General features: G+C 52.7%; 6 protein-coding genes across 6 annotated transcripts; 4 read left to right on the forward strand and 2 right to left on the reverse strand.

Moving 5' to 3' along the window:
* Positions 1–784: 784 nt before the first annotated feature.
* AB675_4279 (MYND-type zinc finger protein samB) lies at positions 785–2,570 on the reverse strand (the record flags this gene model as incomplete). Its single annotated transcript, XM_018144407.1, has 2 exons — positions 785–922; positions 1,005–2,570. 2 exons carry the CDS (start codon positions 2,568–2,570, stop codon positions 785–787), a joined length of 1,704 nt encoding a protein of 567 aa, XP_017998560.1.
* A 3,166-nt stretch (positions 2,571–5,736) lies between these two features.
* AB675_4280 (Guanine nucleotide-binding protein subunit beta) lies at positions 5,737–7,011 on the forward strand (the record flags this gene model as incomplete). The annotated part of the gene is made up of 5 exons (XM_018144409.1): positions 5,737–5,854; positions 5,914–6,626; positions 6,679–6,768; positions 6,815–6,934; positions 6,991–7,011. The coding sequence occupies 5 exons, from the start codon at positions 5,737–5,739 to the stop codon at positions 7,009–7,011; spliced, it is 1,062 nt and encodes a 353-aa protein (XP_017998513.1).
* Positions 7,012–8,086: 1,075 nt separating this feature from the next.
* On the reverse strand, positions 8,087–8,803 carry AB675_4281 (putative Ras-related protein Rab7; the record flags this gene model as incomplete). The annotated part of the gene is made up of 3 exons (XM_018144410.1): positions 8,087–8,617; positions 8,670–8,723; positions 8,774–8,803. The coding sequence occupies 3 exons, from the start codon at positions 8,801–8,803 to the stop codon at positions 8,087–8,089; spliced, it is 615 nt and encodes a 204-aa protein (XP_017998599.1).
* Positions 8,804–9,420: 617 nt separating this feature from the next.
* Positions 9,421–10,038, forward strand: AB675_4282 (Autophagy protein 16; the record flags this gene model as incomplete). The annotated part of the gene is made up of 2 exons (XM_018144411.1): positions 9,421–9,443; positions 9,531–10,038. The coding sequence occupies 2 exons, from the start codon at positions 9,421–9,423 to the stop codon at positions 10,036–10,038; spliced, it is 531 nt and encodes a 176-aa protein (XP_017998587.1).
* Positions 10,039–10,489: 451 nt separating this feature from the next.
* On the forward strand, positions 10,490–12,685 carry AB675_4283 (uncharacterized protein; the record flags this gene model as incomplete). Its single annotated transcript, XM_018144412.1, has 2 exons — positions 10,490–10,610; positions 10,662–12,685. The coding sequence occupies 2 exons, from the start codon at positions 10,490–10,492 to the stop codon at positions 12,683–12,685; spliced, it is 2,145 nt and encodes a 714-aa protein (XP_017998540.1).
* A 1,270-nt stretch (positions 12,686–13,955) lies between these two features.
* On the forward strand, positions 13,956–15,982 carry AB675_4284 (Serine/threonine-protein kinase nrc-2; the record flags this gene model as incomplete). Its single annotated transcript, XM_018144413.1, has 4 exons — positions 13,956–14,616; positions 14,827–15,126; positions 15,176–15,560; positions 15,613–15,982. The coding sequence occupies 4 exons, from the start codon at positions 13,956–13,958 to the stop codon at positions 15,980–15,982; spliced, it is 1,716 nt and encodes a 571-aa protein (XP_017998651.1).
* Between the last annotated feature and the right edge of the window lie 290 nt (positions 15,983–16,272).

A 16,272-nucleotide genomic window follows, 5' to 3' on the forward strand; every position in this document is an offset into this window, starting at 1 on the left:
CGAAGCATCGGGTGCTGGAAAAGCACTGTTCGCTTATCTTTCAAGAGGGCAAACACTTCTGATTGGCTACACAGATACGAAGAGATGCTGGTTCGGCGTGCTCCGAAGCACCACCTGTAGCACAGACTACTCAGATTACCAGAAAGTATGTACGCAAAGGGCGAGACGCGAGATATTGAGGGTCAACGACACACGGGAGACGTCCCCGCGCTCATACTGCAGAATGCAGTCGGCGAATTTGCGGGTGAGTCAAATATGGTAGTTTTCTCAACTATACACGTCCTCGGATATGTGCAACTAAGCATAGTTGCCTGATCGTTAGATACAAGTGGCAGCACAATCATTCCCATCATCGATGATGGGTACACCAAGCCACAAAAAATAGCTGTCATCACAAGCGCTCGCTCGTCCACACAATGCTCGTATCGGCGAACAGGTCCTAAACTACACCACGGTTCCACCCCAACAACCCGTCCCCCCGCCTCTTCTAGATCTTTGAGGAATGTCTTCCTAAGTGGGAATCCCCTGCTCTTTAACCGTTGCATTTGCTGAGTCGGAGTCAATGGCCGCCACTGATCTTTTTCGAATCAGACCAAACATCGATCCTTCGTTCACCACACAGAAGGATAGCCCCGCGACAGACCGAGGCGTCAACAACTCCCGCATGTATGCAAATCGTCGTTGAATCCAAGTCTGAATCTGTTGCGAGCTCGTGATTTAAGGCGACGTTTGACACCAGTGCCTATGCATACTCCAGGACTCACGCTGGCATTCCTGAAAATGGTTAGTTGACGATATTCGAGGACAAAGAGATCAAATACCTTGCTGCAATATTTGGTCCGCCGACACCGACGACATTTGGCGAACTGCCGAGGATATTCCTCCCACTTGCCGCATTGATAATTTGCACATTGTCTGATCCCTCCGCGTGCGTCGTCTTTCCGGCACAGATTGCGCATAACAACGCAAGCCCAATATTGCATGTCCTTGGAATGACAGCGCACGGTGAATTTCTCGACGAGCGGGAAAATATTATAGTCGTCGTCTTGCAGATATTCCTCCAGATCGTCCTCGTCAGGCTCAGAGATAGGCGAATCGCTCTCGTTTGAGCCGTAAGACCTTTCTACCTCGCGGTCTATCCGCAATCGAGGCACGAGATGGGTTTGCTGAAAGTAGTGTCGCAGGTAGCAGTACTTCGAGATGTATGCGAGTAACTGCAGGCCCATAAGAACATCCTCATCTCGCGGCATCAACGCGATGGGGCCGGAACGGCTGGTTGCGTTGTGCATAAACATGTTCGGGTACGCAGCAAGCGGCACAGCAGGAGAGGCAGTGTTCGCAACAGCGTTTGGCAATGGCGAAGTGCCATTGGACTCTTGGTCGGGTCCGCCGATGGCATTCAAGACATTGGCGACTGTTGGTGTTTGTTGGGCGATGTCAACGTTGTCAACTTCATCCGCTGCAGGGATTTCAAGTCGAAGCGTTGTCTCCACCTCGTCATCAACATTGTCACCGTTTGGGCTAGCATCCCGGCTGCCATTGCGGCTGTGCGCACTTGGCTCCCTTATGTCGCCCAGATTCTGAACCTCTGTATTCGTCTCCACGTCTTCCATTATTGTGTCTTCAGTATCTGCCGAGGTCGAAGTCTGATGCCGTATCGACGGACGCCGAGGCCTCCTGTGGTCGAGTGCGCGAGCCGGTGGTAACGGCGTTGTAGGCGACTCTGGGTTGGACACGATGCCGCTCTGGAGGGCCGGGATCATAGAGGGTAAGCGATGAACCTCCCGAACAGGACGGATATTGAACGGTTCTGAATTGTCTGTAGGTGGCACAGCCGTGGCCAATGCATTGAGACCGACTGATCTATGACTGTGAGGGCGGCCATCGAAGCTGCGGTTGTGTGGAGGTGGACCTGGTCGTGTAAAAGAAGTTCGTTCTGGCGGAGAAGTGAAGGCAGACGGTCCGGTGCTGGCTCCAACAGTCGTAGCATCAGTGCTGCCAAGGTTGAGTGAAGGAGGCGGCGCTTGTCGTCTGGGTTGCCGTGTCTCTGCGGTTGCGTTCAGGTGCTCTAGGAATGATGATCTTGAGGGCGGATCCGAGAGCATGTCCTGCGAGAGTTTGCTGTGTCTCGAACTCGAGCAGTGTTTTGAAGTCCTTGCCGTCTCCGCCTCGGCCTTCTCTTTCTCTTTCTCAATGACTAGTATATAGTCATGTAGTATGGTAGCGATCACTGGGACCATATCTGCCTCGACCACCCGAGTTCGTACATTTTCTGAGCCTCGAACGCCAATATTGACTATGCACTGAAAAGCCAGGTTCCATTTCCACATATGCATCTCATCCTTGCTCCTGCCCTCTTTCAGTATACAGACAAGCCTTTCGACACCGCCATCGACTGTGAGAATGTCTCGTATGCGAGCGGACGAGGTCGTGAGATAGGCAAGATGGTTGAGCGAATTGATGAGGGGCAGTGTCGAGGTGCAGTCGAGCGCTCGACGGTCATATAATGTCGTGGTTATATGAACCGATGCCTTGTTTACATTAGGTATTGAGAAGTTGACTTCCCGCATGCTGAGAATCTGATGTGCCCAGTCAAATATTCACAAAGCCACAGCAAAACGCGACGAGGACAGGGCGTCCGGCCCGCAGTGCCCAGCAACAACACCAACGCTTGGGTTTTTATGAATGCTTGAGAAATCACAACCGCATATAGAATGCTTCAGTGCAATCACTTCCACAATCGCGCGCTGTGTGCTTTGTGGTTGTGGTCGATATCCTGACTGTGAAGTGTCGTAGCTCTGAGCAAAGAAGGTCGTCTTCAGAAACACCAGCTGAAGTGCTTTGTTCGTTTATGGCCAGTGGCTTAGTATTTGTGATGCAGAGAATGTCGAAAATCGTGGCTGTTGAGGAAGACGATTTGTAAAGGATTGGCCACGAGCCGGGGCTGGTGCTGAGAAATTGGACTCGAGGACAGGTTGACTCGGCGTCAGGGGGCGATGCTCGAGTACAAGAACAGCAAATGCTTGCTGGAATGCAGTGACGATGGCGATGCTGGCGTTAAAAGTTCGACGAAACGTGCGTGAGATGATCTGGGATGCTAGGTGAGGTGAATGATGGAAGACGGGGCTGCTAGAGATGAGGAGATGAGATGAGTTGTCTGCTCAGACACAAGCGCAGATCCGACTCGAGGCGTTGATTGGCAGGTGGACTCCGGGCAATTCGAGGGTGCTACCTTCGTAGTATATCTATCATTCTACGGGACATTCATCTACATTCATTATTGCTTCCTGAGCATGCTTGGTTTCATAGGTTTGAGGTGCTCTTGTATCCATCACGCATGCCTCGTCCCCAACCCGTGTGGATCATTGTGCCAGGTTGCCACGATTGTCTGAGCGTAATTTTTGAGTCCCATCATGGTCGTCCCCAGAGTTAAGTCAATTTTGATACAGTGAACCACGTTTAGCAGAACCCAATCGTAACATTGGCCTGGTTCCAATGTGATGGCTGATATCGTCACGCACCTGTCGAATGCCCAGATATAACTATACATCGATGCTCTTCCGCAGAACACACAATCCCGAGGTCGAAGCTGCATGGCCGCTTGACGCGCCAATCTTTGCAGGGAATTCACTCGCCACAAACGTTTCAGACGGCGAGACAACAGACACGAACGCGACCTGAATTCCAGCGGTAGAATTGTCACGCAGGGCGGTATAGCTTCTAACGCGTGAAAGACACATCAATCTGTCGACTTGCTTCGCGTTTCACCATATATCATAGCATAGGTTGCTGGCTGATTAATGCAGTAGATCGTGCTGGGGAAATACACACGACGTTGGATCCATCGATCTAGAAACCAAACTCAGGTTGGAAGCGCCGGGACGAGGATCGACCTCTTGGCTGGGCCTCGAATGATCATTGTGGCATGCTTGGGTAGAGTTTTCATGGGTTATGCTTACTTCAAATGGACGGTGGTGGGCAAAAGTGAGGGGTGCGCCCAACGTGAGGTAAGGTATCATTCTGCAGCGGCAGCTCGAGATTCACTCCAAGACATTGAAAATCCAATATCACAGCTCAGAGCATACCTATCCAGCTGTCTGGTCTGCCGTACGGTGTAAGACGATGTCGAGGCTGTACTTGTGCCATGGAGGGAACGAAGCAGCACAGTCGGCGCTTCCCATCAGGCGGCTATTGCCCTATCAAACTACGTGCCGCAACATCTTGCAGATTGATCAGCCGTACTCCGATCGCGGTCAAATTGCCATACTACCACAGCATTCGAAGCGGCTGAGTGGATAATGCTCGACATGCACACTCTATCGTAGGGACTCAGTAACGAAGTTCAGCTCTGAGGACAATGGCCCGTGTTGGACACCCATCGGGACTGCGACGCACACGGCTGAGGCGTGAGCAATGAGCAGATCATCAGGGGCCGACCGCGCTGTGGGCCTCTTGGATACTTTATCCGACAATATTCCTTCGTTCATTCCCAGTACTAACCCGGGCCGTTGGAGGGGAGAAGGTTTTGTGACTATCAGATCAGTAGATCAAGCCCTGGAATGTTCAAGTCCTTTTGAAAGCATTCGGATGTCATCCGAATAGTGAAGGCGCAAACATACCGAGAACAACAGCAACAATCGTGAACTTGACACTGCTCATGCAATGCAATGCGGCCTCTGAAGAGCTAACCTGAACCGGATCATGGCGAAGCCAAGGCTGCTAGCCACAGACTCGGACCTGCTTCTCTTCTGGAAATCCGCTCGCTAAGCATGCTGAGAGAGCTCCTTGACGATGACTTTGTCGTCGTGCCGCAAAGCTGCGTAAGTATCTTGGTTACGTACAGAGCTGGCGACTTCTATCAATACATGTAGTAGCAGGAGGACGCTGTGCAGCAGCCTGCCCCACGCAAGCCCAGCCGGACAGCTTAGGTCGTCAGACGGTCTCGGCTAGGGAAAGGAAAGGAGGAGACGAGAGTGCACAGAGCAGGATCCACGCCCCTAAGTGAAGGTTTCATCTGTGCCTTTTGACATCGATCAGTGTCATGCGGTTGTTGCGTCTGTAGGGCGGTTCGAAACATACGTAGTTGCTCCCACCAAGGTCAGAGAACCGTGCGCGTCGGGCATACATCGTAGAAGAGCGTCTCGGTAGGGTCTTGAGCCTGAAGATGCTCCGGTGATCCTTCCCATCGGCGCAGTTGACGAAGCTCCACAGGGTTGGTGCCGAAGCTATCTGCGCCCCAATTTCTCCTAAAGCGAAGAGCCTGAGAGCAAAGCAGGAGACTTGGAGCCCCAGCGAGAGTGCTTGGTCTTTTGTGGTCAATAATCACCTGCATCGATTGCAACCTCCCTGTTCTCCGGTTCCCTGCTCGACAATCCCAAACATTTCTTTCTTTCGAGAAGAACATCACTGGCAAAGCTCCCAGCAGACATAAGCTGATATATTCACTTCTGTGATAAGGCTGGTGACTGTTCCGGGCGACTCCTCCCTAAACACCAATCCAGTACCTTCTCTCCTTGCGGGCCGGCGAAAAGGTATCTTACGCTCAGCGCAGTCACTTCTTGCGACCACAGCCATCCAACACCAAATTTCTTGCCTTGTGCAGACCTAGAGGCTTTGCTTCCACGCGCAATTGGCACTGCAGCCTTCACAGATAAAGCTGCCGAAGCTCCTCACTGGACTAGACGACAATCCCAGCGCAAGCGCAACTGCCCGTCCCCTGGGACTTCTGTTGTTACCATGTCGGCAGACATGACCTCGGAGCAGATGCAGGCCAAGATTACTGCGGCGCGAAGAGAAGCGGAAGGTCTCAAGGATAGAATCAAGAGGAAGAAGGATGATCTCGCCGATACAAGCTGTACGTGCTGCAGTCTCAGGTAGTCTGTTGTTTTCGTGATGCTGACTTTGGATCTACAGTACGGCAAGTTGCGCAGAACAACACAGAACCTCTTCCACGCATAGGAATGAAGCCTCGAAGGAACCTCAAAGGTCATCTGGCCAAGATCTACGCTATGCATTGGTCCACGGACCGACGCCATCTGGTTTCCGCGTCGCAAGATGGCAAGCTTATCATTTGGGATGCGTACACCACCAACAAAGTCCACGCCATCCCCCTGCGATCATCGTGGGTCATGACCTGCGCCTATGCGCCGAGCGGCAACTTTGTCGCTTGCGGAGGTCTTGATAACATCTGCTCCATCTACAATCTCTCGACACGCGACGGGCCTACTCGTGTCGCAAGGGAACTCTCGGGGCATTCTGGATACTTGTCATGCTGTCGGTTTGTAAATGACCGCAAGATCATTACATCGTCCGGAGACATGACCTGCATGATGTGGGACATTGAAACAGGCTCAAAAGTCACAGAGTTTGCAGATCATCTCGGTGATGTGATGAGCATCAGCATCAATCCGACGAATGCTAACGTCTTCGTGTCGGGTGCTTGTGATGCGTTCGCGAAACTATGGGATGTCCGCACTGGCAAAGCCGTTCAGACGTTTGCAGGACACGAGTCTGATATCAACGCCATTCAGTTCTTCCCTGACGGCAATGCTTTCGGCACCGGATCCGATGATGCTTCGTGTCGACTGTTTGATATCCGTGCCGATCGCGAGCTCATGTCCTATCAGGTAGGCAACTCCGTAACGTCGGTCGTACAATGTACTGATTCGCGAATCGCAGAACGAGCAAGTGCTTTGCGGCATCACCTCAGTCGCTTTCTCAGTGTCTGGACGTCTACTCTTCGCCGGCTACGATGACTTCGAATGCAAAGTGAGTTGAGCCCTGTACTCTTCTGGATCATGCTAATGTATTTTAGGTGTGGGACACTCTTCGCGGCGACAAGGTCGGCTCACTGAGTGGCCATGAGAACCGTGTCAGCTGCCTAGGCGTTAGTAACGATGGCATAAGTCTGTGCACAGGTTCCTGGGACTCTCTGGTCAGTATTGCTGTTCTCATCCACTAAGGCGATTTACTGACATACCTTGCGTACAGCTCAAGATTTGGGCGTGGTAATGAAGTAGCAAACAGCGCCTCGTAATAGTCGTCTTCGATCTGGCACTCAGCGCCATTGTTTCACCATCAGAACTTATTAGTCCGAGCGTTCCAAGCTATCACACCCGCAAAACGACCAACGCCGCCGACTCGTGACGAAAGCTCGAATCGCTAGCCTGGTGGCTTCCATCAACCCAACCGTTTCCTTTATGAGTATTACGAAGAACTCTTCAACAAAATCAAGCTGGATATCTGAAAATAAGCTGCTGAGGTACTCTGTCAGAGCGAACCCCAGTGCTATAACGTGTCCATCACCACAGCCGGACACCAGACAGTCGGAGACTGCGAGAAGAACTAAAGCATTCCGGGCAAAGTCATCCGAGATCGCACCGTACAGACTACAGCAGCGAGCGACGAAAAGCCTCGAAAGGAATTCACGAAAAGGAGTGGAATGAAGATGAAGATGCTTGGCTCTCTGCCAACTTTGTGTTTGTATGTTGAATTGTTTTTCTTCGGCTCGGAGGGAGGGCCTGCATGGAAAATGGCGTAGAACAGCAAGCAGGCGTTTTCTTCCCTCGGGCAGTGTGGCTGTCGCTCTTCCGGCACTTTTCCTGATAGTCGAGCAGGAAGCCTGGCAGACCTTTGGTGGTATAGCAAATGGCATAAAATTGCGAGCGAAGCTTCAAAGCATGCGGGCTCCATGAGTGCTACAGTCAATCAGGTCTTTGCAGAAACTCGGAAAAGAGTATGGAAGCAGATAGGTGCTGCACTTCTGACAATACCGGGGGATTCTTGTCGGTCTTGGTGCCGATATCTCTGCCAAACTACGGTACCCTGACCGTCTCAAGCAGCCGTCGGCCATTTCAGACGGTGGCTTGACCCGCTAAATCTGCTGCACCACACGTCTTCGGCCCAAACCAACGCCGTGTAAAGTACTGGAAAACAAATGCTGCGCCAGAAAAAACGCCTGCTGGAACTGTGACTTCCGGGTAGCCACCTGACACGAGGCCGCAAGCACTCCGTCCATCTCTGCAACAGAGCTGCTCACTGACGTACCATGTGCTACTGTTCACTTTCGCCTAGCTCCTCGTTATGCTCAGCACGCGCAGCCATCCCTCTCACTTTCCAAGTTGATGTTGATCGGGTCCGAAAAGTCACCTCCATACTCCTCGCTTTCTTCCTGCGCAAGCGCATTTCTGGCAATGACCTCAAACGCCTGCTCAACGTTGACGCTCTCCTTGGCGCTCGTCTCGAAGTAGGGCATCTGCCTGCTCTGACAATAGGCATGCGCCCTCTTCTGCGTTATCATGCGCCTGTCCTCACCCACATCGATCTTGTTACCAAGCACCACGAACGGGAACGCATCGGGGTCGCGAGGCGAGGCCTGGATGAGGAATTCGTCGCGCCACGAGTCTAGAGTCTCGAAGGACTTGGAGCTGTTGACGTCGTAGACAAGCACGCAGCAGTCAGCGCCGCGGTAGAAGGCGACGCCGAGTGACTGGAAGCGCTCTTGGCCGGCTGTGTCCCAGAGTTGGAGCGTTACGATGCGGTCGTCCACGGTCACTTCTTTGGTGAGGAAGTCGGCGCCGATGGTCGCTTTGTAGGAGGTTGAGAACTTCTTGTTTACCTACCTGGCATGTCAGAAAGCTGTGTGGGCCAATATAAGGGGAGTACAGTACATATTGATTCATCAGACTTGTCTTGCCCACGCCCGAGTCGCCGAGGATGATAACCTATTCGGAAGTCAGTCTGCGTTGCCGTGTCGATGCGCAGCTCGTCTCACCTTCAACAGGACCTTCTTGCGTGACGCCATGCTGCTCGAAATGTGCGAGGAGCTATTGCCTGCCCGGCTTCAACAGTAGTCGTGGTGTGGCCGCGACTCAAGCAGTGAATAGAAGAGTCTCGGTGATTGCGCCTGGCCCTTCGTACTCTTGAAAAACAATCGCTTCAGGCGACAGAGTGCAGCGCTAGAGCGTTCAGATTATGATATACTCGGGCAGATATGTTTGAGAGGAAACCTCGAACGGTCAAAAGTACGCCTGCTTGTTTGTGGGAGTAGTTGAAGGAGAAAGAGATACGGAAAGCCACTGCCATGGTACTGTCACTGCATCATGCATCCCGTGCTCCGCTTGCCTCGATTGGCAGTCATAGCTCCAGTTGCGCGGAAGAACGATGTCACCAGCCACAGCCAAGCTTGAATTATTAGGCTGCTTTAGTTTCGACACGCGGATCACAAGGCAACCACGTCTTAGAGTGAAAGCGGTGTTCATCTTGTTATGATAGGGAGTATACTGCACATTAATAAAGGCCGCCAATGCGGTGCAGTCCTGACATGGTCGCAGTCTTCCAATGATTCAACTGTCGAAGCTGCGACCAGAGTCTGAGCCAGCGGACGATATGGGAGGTTGATGTGATCAAGGGCGGAGCAAGATGGCAGCGGACTGGCGAGAACAGTACCTGGCAGCGCTGCAGGCTCGAGACGCTGTGGAGAAGAGGGACCTCGAGCTTTACAACTATTGCTCCAGACTGGCAGACCAAAGAGCGGAACTTCAGAAAGCCAACAACAAGAAAGCACCCGCGGAGTCCTCTGAGAAACCATTGGCAACAATACCACCACCTTCATTGGGATATCTCAGACGAGTGTCTTCTCCACCACCTCAAGACTCTGCCTCTGTCGCGCTGATTCGTCAAGACCTCGTAAAAGCCCAGCAGGAGCGAGCAGATCTCCAGGCTCGTCTCGAAAAAGCAAGCCAGGATCTAGACTCTCTTAAAACAAAAGCTCGACAGGATACCAAGAGACTTGCCCAAGCTACTGCCAACGTGAATCAATTGACTCTGAAGCTCCGAGACAGAGATGAGGAGCTCAAGGGGAAGACGAAGTTGGTAGAGAATGTGCAGGACGAGAACGTCACTCTGACCTTGCAGCTCAACCTTGCGGAACAACAGCAAGAAAAGCTAAAGAAGGAGAATAAGGAACTCGTCGACCGATGGATGGCGAAAAAGGGCAAAGAAGCCGATCGGATGAATGACGAAAGCAAATTCCGGTGATGCATTCTCGATAAGACAGATCAATGCAGCGACATCAACATACAGGCGCGCCATACTCGGTAGCAACCACAGGTCACTCATACCACCTCGTAAGACCATTGATAGAATGGTTAGGGGGCATGCAGCCGGCATTTCCTAGTTGCTCCTGCACCAGAATGCAGAAAACGAGACGACCTCGTTGTCCAGGAAGCGCCTTCCAAAGTTCCGTTGGTGCATCGCGACTCCTCATAACTATCATCATCATCAGTTGTGCCTTCCGCATGAACGGCTCAATCTCATGTTCATTCGTCTCCCTGCTTCATCAAAATTATTCGATATCACTCTGAGCTGCACATCCAGCACTCTTGGAACGGCAATTTTGCGCAGCGGCTTCGCGTTGGTCCTCTCGTCTTGGCTACAGAGAGAGGTGGTTTCATATTCGAAGTAATCCTCAACATCAAGTATGCTCGCCATGGAGCAACAGACTTGTCTGCTGGCGCCACAGCGTTACACTGTATCGCAGCTTTTGCAGATCTCCCGTGACGCAAAGTATCCTTTCGACCTGTCGAAATTCACCTATGATGCCGCCAGAGGTATGTCAGCATGTCCTTCCTGAAACTTCCGCTTCTGACACTTCGTAGCAGGTGTCGTACCTCCGCTTGGAGACATTGCAGTCTCTTCGCGTCGTTCCTCCTCTCAGCGGGTTCGCTCGCAGGGCTGGTCTTCGGAGAGCGTTGAAGCTACGTCTGAGATTGTCAGCCTGAGCGGCAACGCAAGTCTGCCTGCAACTGCGGTGAATCCTCTGAGACAGCCGTCCAATCCTCCAACTGGACCAAAGCCTCAGAAAGACGCTGGGTTTGCCAAATTTCTCAAGAAGCACTCGTCTCCCACCCACAACCGTGTCACTACTGGTGGACGGATTGTTCCCATGGAAAAGCGGGATTCTCCTCCCAAGTTCGACCTCGAGCAATCATACGCTGCACGGGAAGCCTTTCAGAGTGGCTTGAAAGACGTCTACACTCCTTCAGCACAGCTACTTGGTTCACCACCACAACATGGTGTACAGCACGCCGACCAATGTCCGTCGTCCGCCCCGCTATCGCCCGCAAGCGAGCATGGCCATGGAGTTACACCAGGCATCCCAAACACTGCTACTGTCCCTCAAGCCGGCGTGCCTGTGCTGGGCTATCCCATGCCTGCCTATGGCGTCCCAATCATGCCTCCTTACCCCATTCCAGCCCCGTACTACTACATGCCAGGCTCCGGCTTTCCCGCTAATCCGGCGTATGTCCCTCAGAGAGGTTGGCAGCCACCGGCTCAGGCTGCTATGTCAGTCGGTGGCCGCGACAAGTTCGAAGGGGTCGAGCCCACCACTCAGCTACTTGTCACTGCTCAGTCGTGCCTGTTTCAAGCGCAGTCTCAGTATGATCTACTTGATCGTCAGCTCAAGTCAATGGATCGTCATCGGGCTGTCAGCACTCACGATCCGACTCTGGCTGCTCAAAGAATGGCTGTCGTCCAACAACGCGCCGAACTCAAAGCCATGATCAATCGCTTGCTGGTGCAGGTTGAGACGCTTCAGAACACTAAGCCACTGCTGGTAGGATCACCGTCGAAGTTTGCACCCTCGGCTCGACCCTTTGTGCCGCAAGCGAACACGCAGCAGTCTCCAGCTCCGATTCGGCCGCAGTCACACAGCGGGTCTCCAGAGCTCACGGCCCATACTGACCGCGGCTTCGTCGAGAGAAGTCCAGTACCGCCGGCAAGGAACCGCAAGATCATCCCCATCGTACCACCTCCAGCCAACGGTGCTGCAACTGGCCAGCAGATGCAGCGTTCTGCTGAATCAGAGCCTATGTGGGAAGTAGACAAGTGGGGAGTACGTTACCGTGCCGTTTCCGACAGATCCGGGTGCAGCACTCAGCAGTCACTTGAGCCTACCAAGACCAGCGTGGTTGTGATGAACAAATCCCAAGCTCGACAAGCTTCGGTCGCTAGAAAGTTCTCTGCGGGGTCTGCTGCCGCAGCTGAAATCATCGGTTGGCAAGGGGAAAGACCTGGCTCTCTGCCTGAAGAGCTCGTTGGTCTGACAGAGTCCTACTACGATGCGCTGCGTCTGCCGGTTGGCGTCATCACCAAGTTCACGCTTCCAAACGAAGACACCTTCGAGGTCTGCGGGGCTGCCCTTCAACCAGGTGATGGCATGAGCGAGGTCGAGCAGTCATATTGGTCGAGGAAACCAGAATTCAACAAGGCCATCCTCGATGGCCTTCGCCGCAAGGCTCAAATCATGGACGCTGACCAATACGACGATGAATACCTCCTGGGCGCACATGTCAACCCAGTCGTCGGCGTCCGCGATGTCCAGGATCTGCTTCAGGAGGCCATGAACATTGAAGCTGATCGACGACGACAAGCTGCAAGTGCTCCGATCAGTATGCCGCTGAGGGGAATCGAAGAAGAGGACTTCGATGTCCCAGAGGATATGAGCAACAAGGGATTCACTTCGACATCTTTGCAAAGTGTGCATGCCACTGTCCGGCTTCCGCCCAGCTTCGATGGTGCCACTGACAACTCCCGCCGCGACGCGAAGACGGTCTTGACAGCTACCAGCAAGAGTCATAACCCACGTGTCCTCCACCGCTCAGCACCCGGTGGAGGTGCATAGTACGGACCTCACTGTCGGCAGGTGGTCATGCCGTCTGTCACTGACCCAATCCGTTAGGACAGCCGGAGTGCCTTGTGGCACTCTTGGCTCCTGTCTCTTAAAATCGCATATTTGTGGTAGCAACGATAGACAGACTTCGACCTTCAGAAGAATCAGGATGCAACACGGACAGAAGACACAGATCATTTCTGTGGCGATATGTTAGTTCAGGGTATGTGTTTTCTCACTGATGTACAAAACCGGGCGACTTAGGTATCTGGAACAGCCACATGTTGAACAAGGCATGGTTACCTTAGAGATCATGTATGAATACAAGTAGCTAGAATTCGAATGATTGCACAGCCCCTACCCGAATATCTGTGTCAGACGTGTCGCACGCGTGGACGTCGAGATCCAGATTCCTGGGCGAAAGGTGTATGCCAGATAGAGTGCGGTAGATGTATCATGATTCTAGGCGGGGGTCAGCCCCGGGCACGCCCGGGCGAAGCGATTGCCACATATCGGACAACGCACAATGGTCATGATCGGCAGGCCGCGATGGATGACAATTGGGTCAAGCGATGGACATCTTAATGACTACAGCGGCAGTAATCAATCACTAGATGTGCAGAGCTCAGTAGGACTCACTGGATGAGTAGCGAAAGTGACGCTGAGGAGGCAAAAGAACGGTGGTCTGTGCCCTGTGTAGTGGAGAGAAGAGCCCTTGTTCCTGGGTTCCCCCAACTCCAACTTTGGAACTCTCCTCGACCATTTCAAAGCAGGTCCGAGTCAAGTACAAGACCCGCACTTGAATCCGCATTTTCGACCACCTTGTACCGGCAACAACAGTCTACATTCCAAGGTTCCTCTTGTCCGTACAGAGACAACGAGCTCTTTTCAATACCTTCCGCTCTCGTTTTCCGAAGAGGAGACTACGTTCTCAGCACAGCGTTGTCCGCACTGATCTGCGTCGCTGTTAAACCCCACGAGCCATCGACCTCGCTTGCGACGCTGAACATTCCCTACTCCACGACCTGCCTTTTCCTCTTCACGCTATTGCAACCTACCACATCGAGACTTTGGCAAGACGATCGAATCTACCGGTGGCAGCTCAGACCTGCCTTCATTGGCCTGTTGGACCAATATCTGAAATGGCGGAAGCAAGATAGCGGTTCCCTCTGCTGCTCTACCGCTAGCGGACCTCGAAATCGCCGGAGATTTACCAGCCCTCAACGTTCCCTAAGGCTTGCTTTTGTACTGCGCGCACTCACAGGGAGGCTCGAAGTGAAAGATGGCTACCGAGCGGAGGAACTTCTCCTCCCTCTCATTCACAAAGAAGCACAGTGGCGATACGTCCGGCACACACACGCCAACATCGACGAAGTTGAAGAACTTCTTCCGCATCAACAGCGGCGGAAGTCAAACATCGATCAATGCTGACGGTCTGCCGACGCCGAAGACAGAGACCAAGCCGAAACAGTCCAGATTTCTACCTGGGTTGAGCAGGAACCGCTCAACAACAGTCGCCAGCGAAGGTACTGCACTTGACGACACGGTATCGCCAACGGCTCATGCCAACCCGTACTTTGCTCACCAGGGTCCGCCAGCCCTCCGCCATCACAATGAGGGTAGTGTCCCACCATCACCACCAGATACGCCCAAAATCCATGTCAATGGCACAAGTCCAACCAGTGAAAGGGCGATCACAGCGGGCAAGGAGGAACTGGCCAGAAAGTTGCGCAGAGTTGCATCCGCACCAAACGCACAAGGGATGTTTGCAAATTCACAATCGAAAGCAACAGATGATCGGCCAGGGAGTGCACAGCTTGGCAAAGAGCCAGTCATTGTCGAAAATGGAGTACAGCCTAAGCTCAGTATGGTGGGTCCCGATCCGATAAGTACGGCGAAGGATGCTGGGCTAGCAAAAATCCCGACTCCAGGCAGATCAGACAGTCTGTTGCCTTCCGGCGGACGTATAGCTCGAACAGCATCAAAGTACGGAACGTGGAAGTTGGGCCTGGCAGCTTCGATAAAATCAAGCTGATCGGGAAGGGAGACGTGGGCAAGGTCTACCTCGTCCGCGAGAAGAAGTCGAACAGGCTTTATGCGATGAAAGGCACGTATATTCTGATATCACCACGAGCAACACTGACGTTTCATAGTCCTAAGCAAGAAGGAAATGATCAAAAGGAACAAGATCAAGCGAGCCTTGGCCGAGCAAGAGATCTTGGCAACCAGCAATCATCCTTTTATCGTTACTTTGTACCATTCGTTCCAGTCAGATGACCACCTGTATCTGTGCATGGAGTATTGCAGCGGAGGCGAGTTCTTCCGCGCACTCCAGACGCGACCGAATAAGTGTGTGGGCGAGGAGGATGCTCGCTTTTATGCAGCTGAAGTGACTGCTGCGCTGGAGTATCTACATCTCATGGGCTTCATCTACCGGGATTTGAAGCCTGAGAGTGAGTTCCATATTTGCGATCAGGTCTGGCTGGCACTGACACGTTACAGATATCCTGTTGCATCAGTCAGGCCATATAATGTTATCTGACTTCGATCTGTCGAAACAGTCTGATATCGGTGGTGCACCTACCATGATTCTCGGTACTCGTAACGGCTCGAACGGGACCGGATACCCTTTGGTCGACACGAAATCATGCATTGCAGACTTCCGAACCAATTCTTTCGTTGGCACCGAGGAGTACATCGCTCCTGAGGTCATCAAAGGTGATGGGCACACGAGCGCGGTCGACTGGTGGACGCTCGGTATTCTTATCTACGAAATGCTATTTGGCACGACACCATTCAAGGGCAAGAACCGGAACGCAACGTTCGCCAACATTCTAAGAGATGATGTACCGTTTCCTGATCACGCCGGGGCACCACAAGTCACAAAGTAAGTGTGGGCCGTACTACTGCATCTAATGGTCCTATTGACAATTCATTAGTTTATGTAAAGGTGTTATAAGAAAACTGCTCGTCAAAGACGAAGCGCGACGTTTGGGCTCAAGAGCAGGAGCGTCTGACGTCAAGAACCACGCCTTCTTCAAGCCGATCACCTGGGCTTTGTTGAGACACATGAAGCCACCGATGGTACCACATCAAGGCCGTGCGCTTGATACAGTCAATTTCCGAACGGTGAAGGACAGCGGCAGCGTCGATATTGGAGGGACCGCACCCGTGAGCAAGTTGAAAGGAGTGCCGCTAGACTCCGGAATGCAAACACCTGGTGGTGAGATTGCTGATCCATTCCTCGAGTTCAACAGTGTTACGCTACATCACGACGACGATGACCATCACAACCATCATGGACGATAAGACGGCTGGGCTGGCGTTCAGCATTCACAGAAAAAGCGGCGTCCTGGATTGGTATAAACTTTGAGAGCGGTCGATGCCACTTGCATCGCATCTACTAGCATGGAGCAAGACGTGTATGGCATGTATCTTGTCCTTCAACGCTTTGGCCAAAGATGAAATAGCGCCATAGCGGATGGGATGCCCGCCTTGGAGCTGTATCCGGTCGCATGGGAGCAAATGTATAGCGCTATCATGTTACACAGGCCTCGTCAACCCCCGATCTGGGTCAAATGCTAGAGAATAAAACAGAG

The sequence above is a fragment of the Cyphellophora attinorum genome, assembly GCF_001299255.1.
Source record: "Cyphellophora attinorum strain CBS 131958 chromosome Unknown Contig18, whole genome shotgun sequence".
NCBI classification, from domain to species: Eukaryota; Fungi; Ascomycota; class Eurotiomycetes; order Chaetothyriales; family Cyphellophoraceae; genus Cyphellophora; species Cyphellophora attinorum.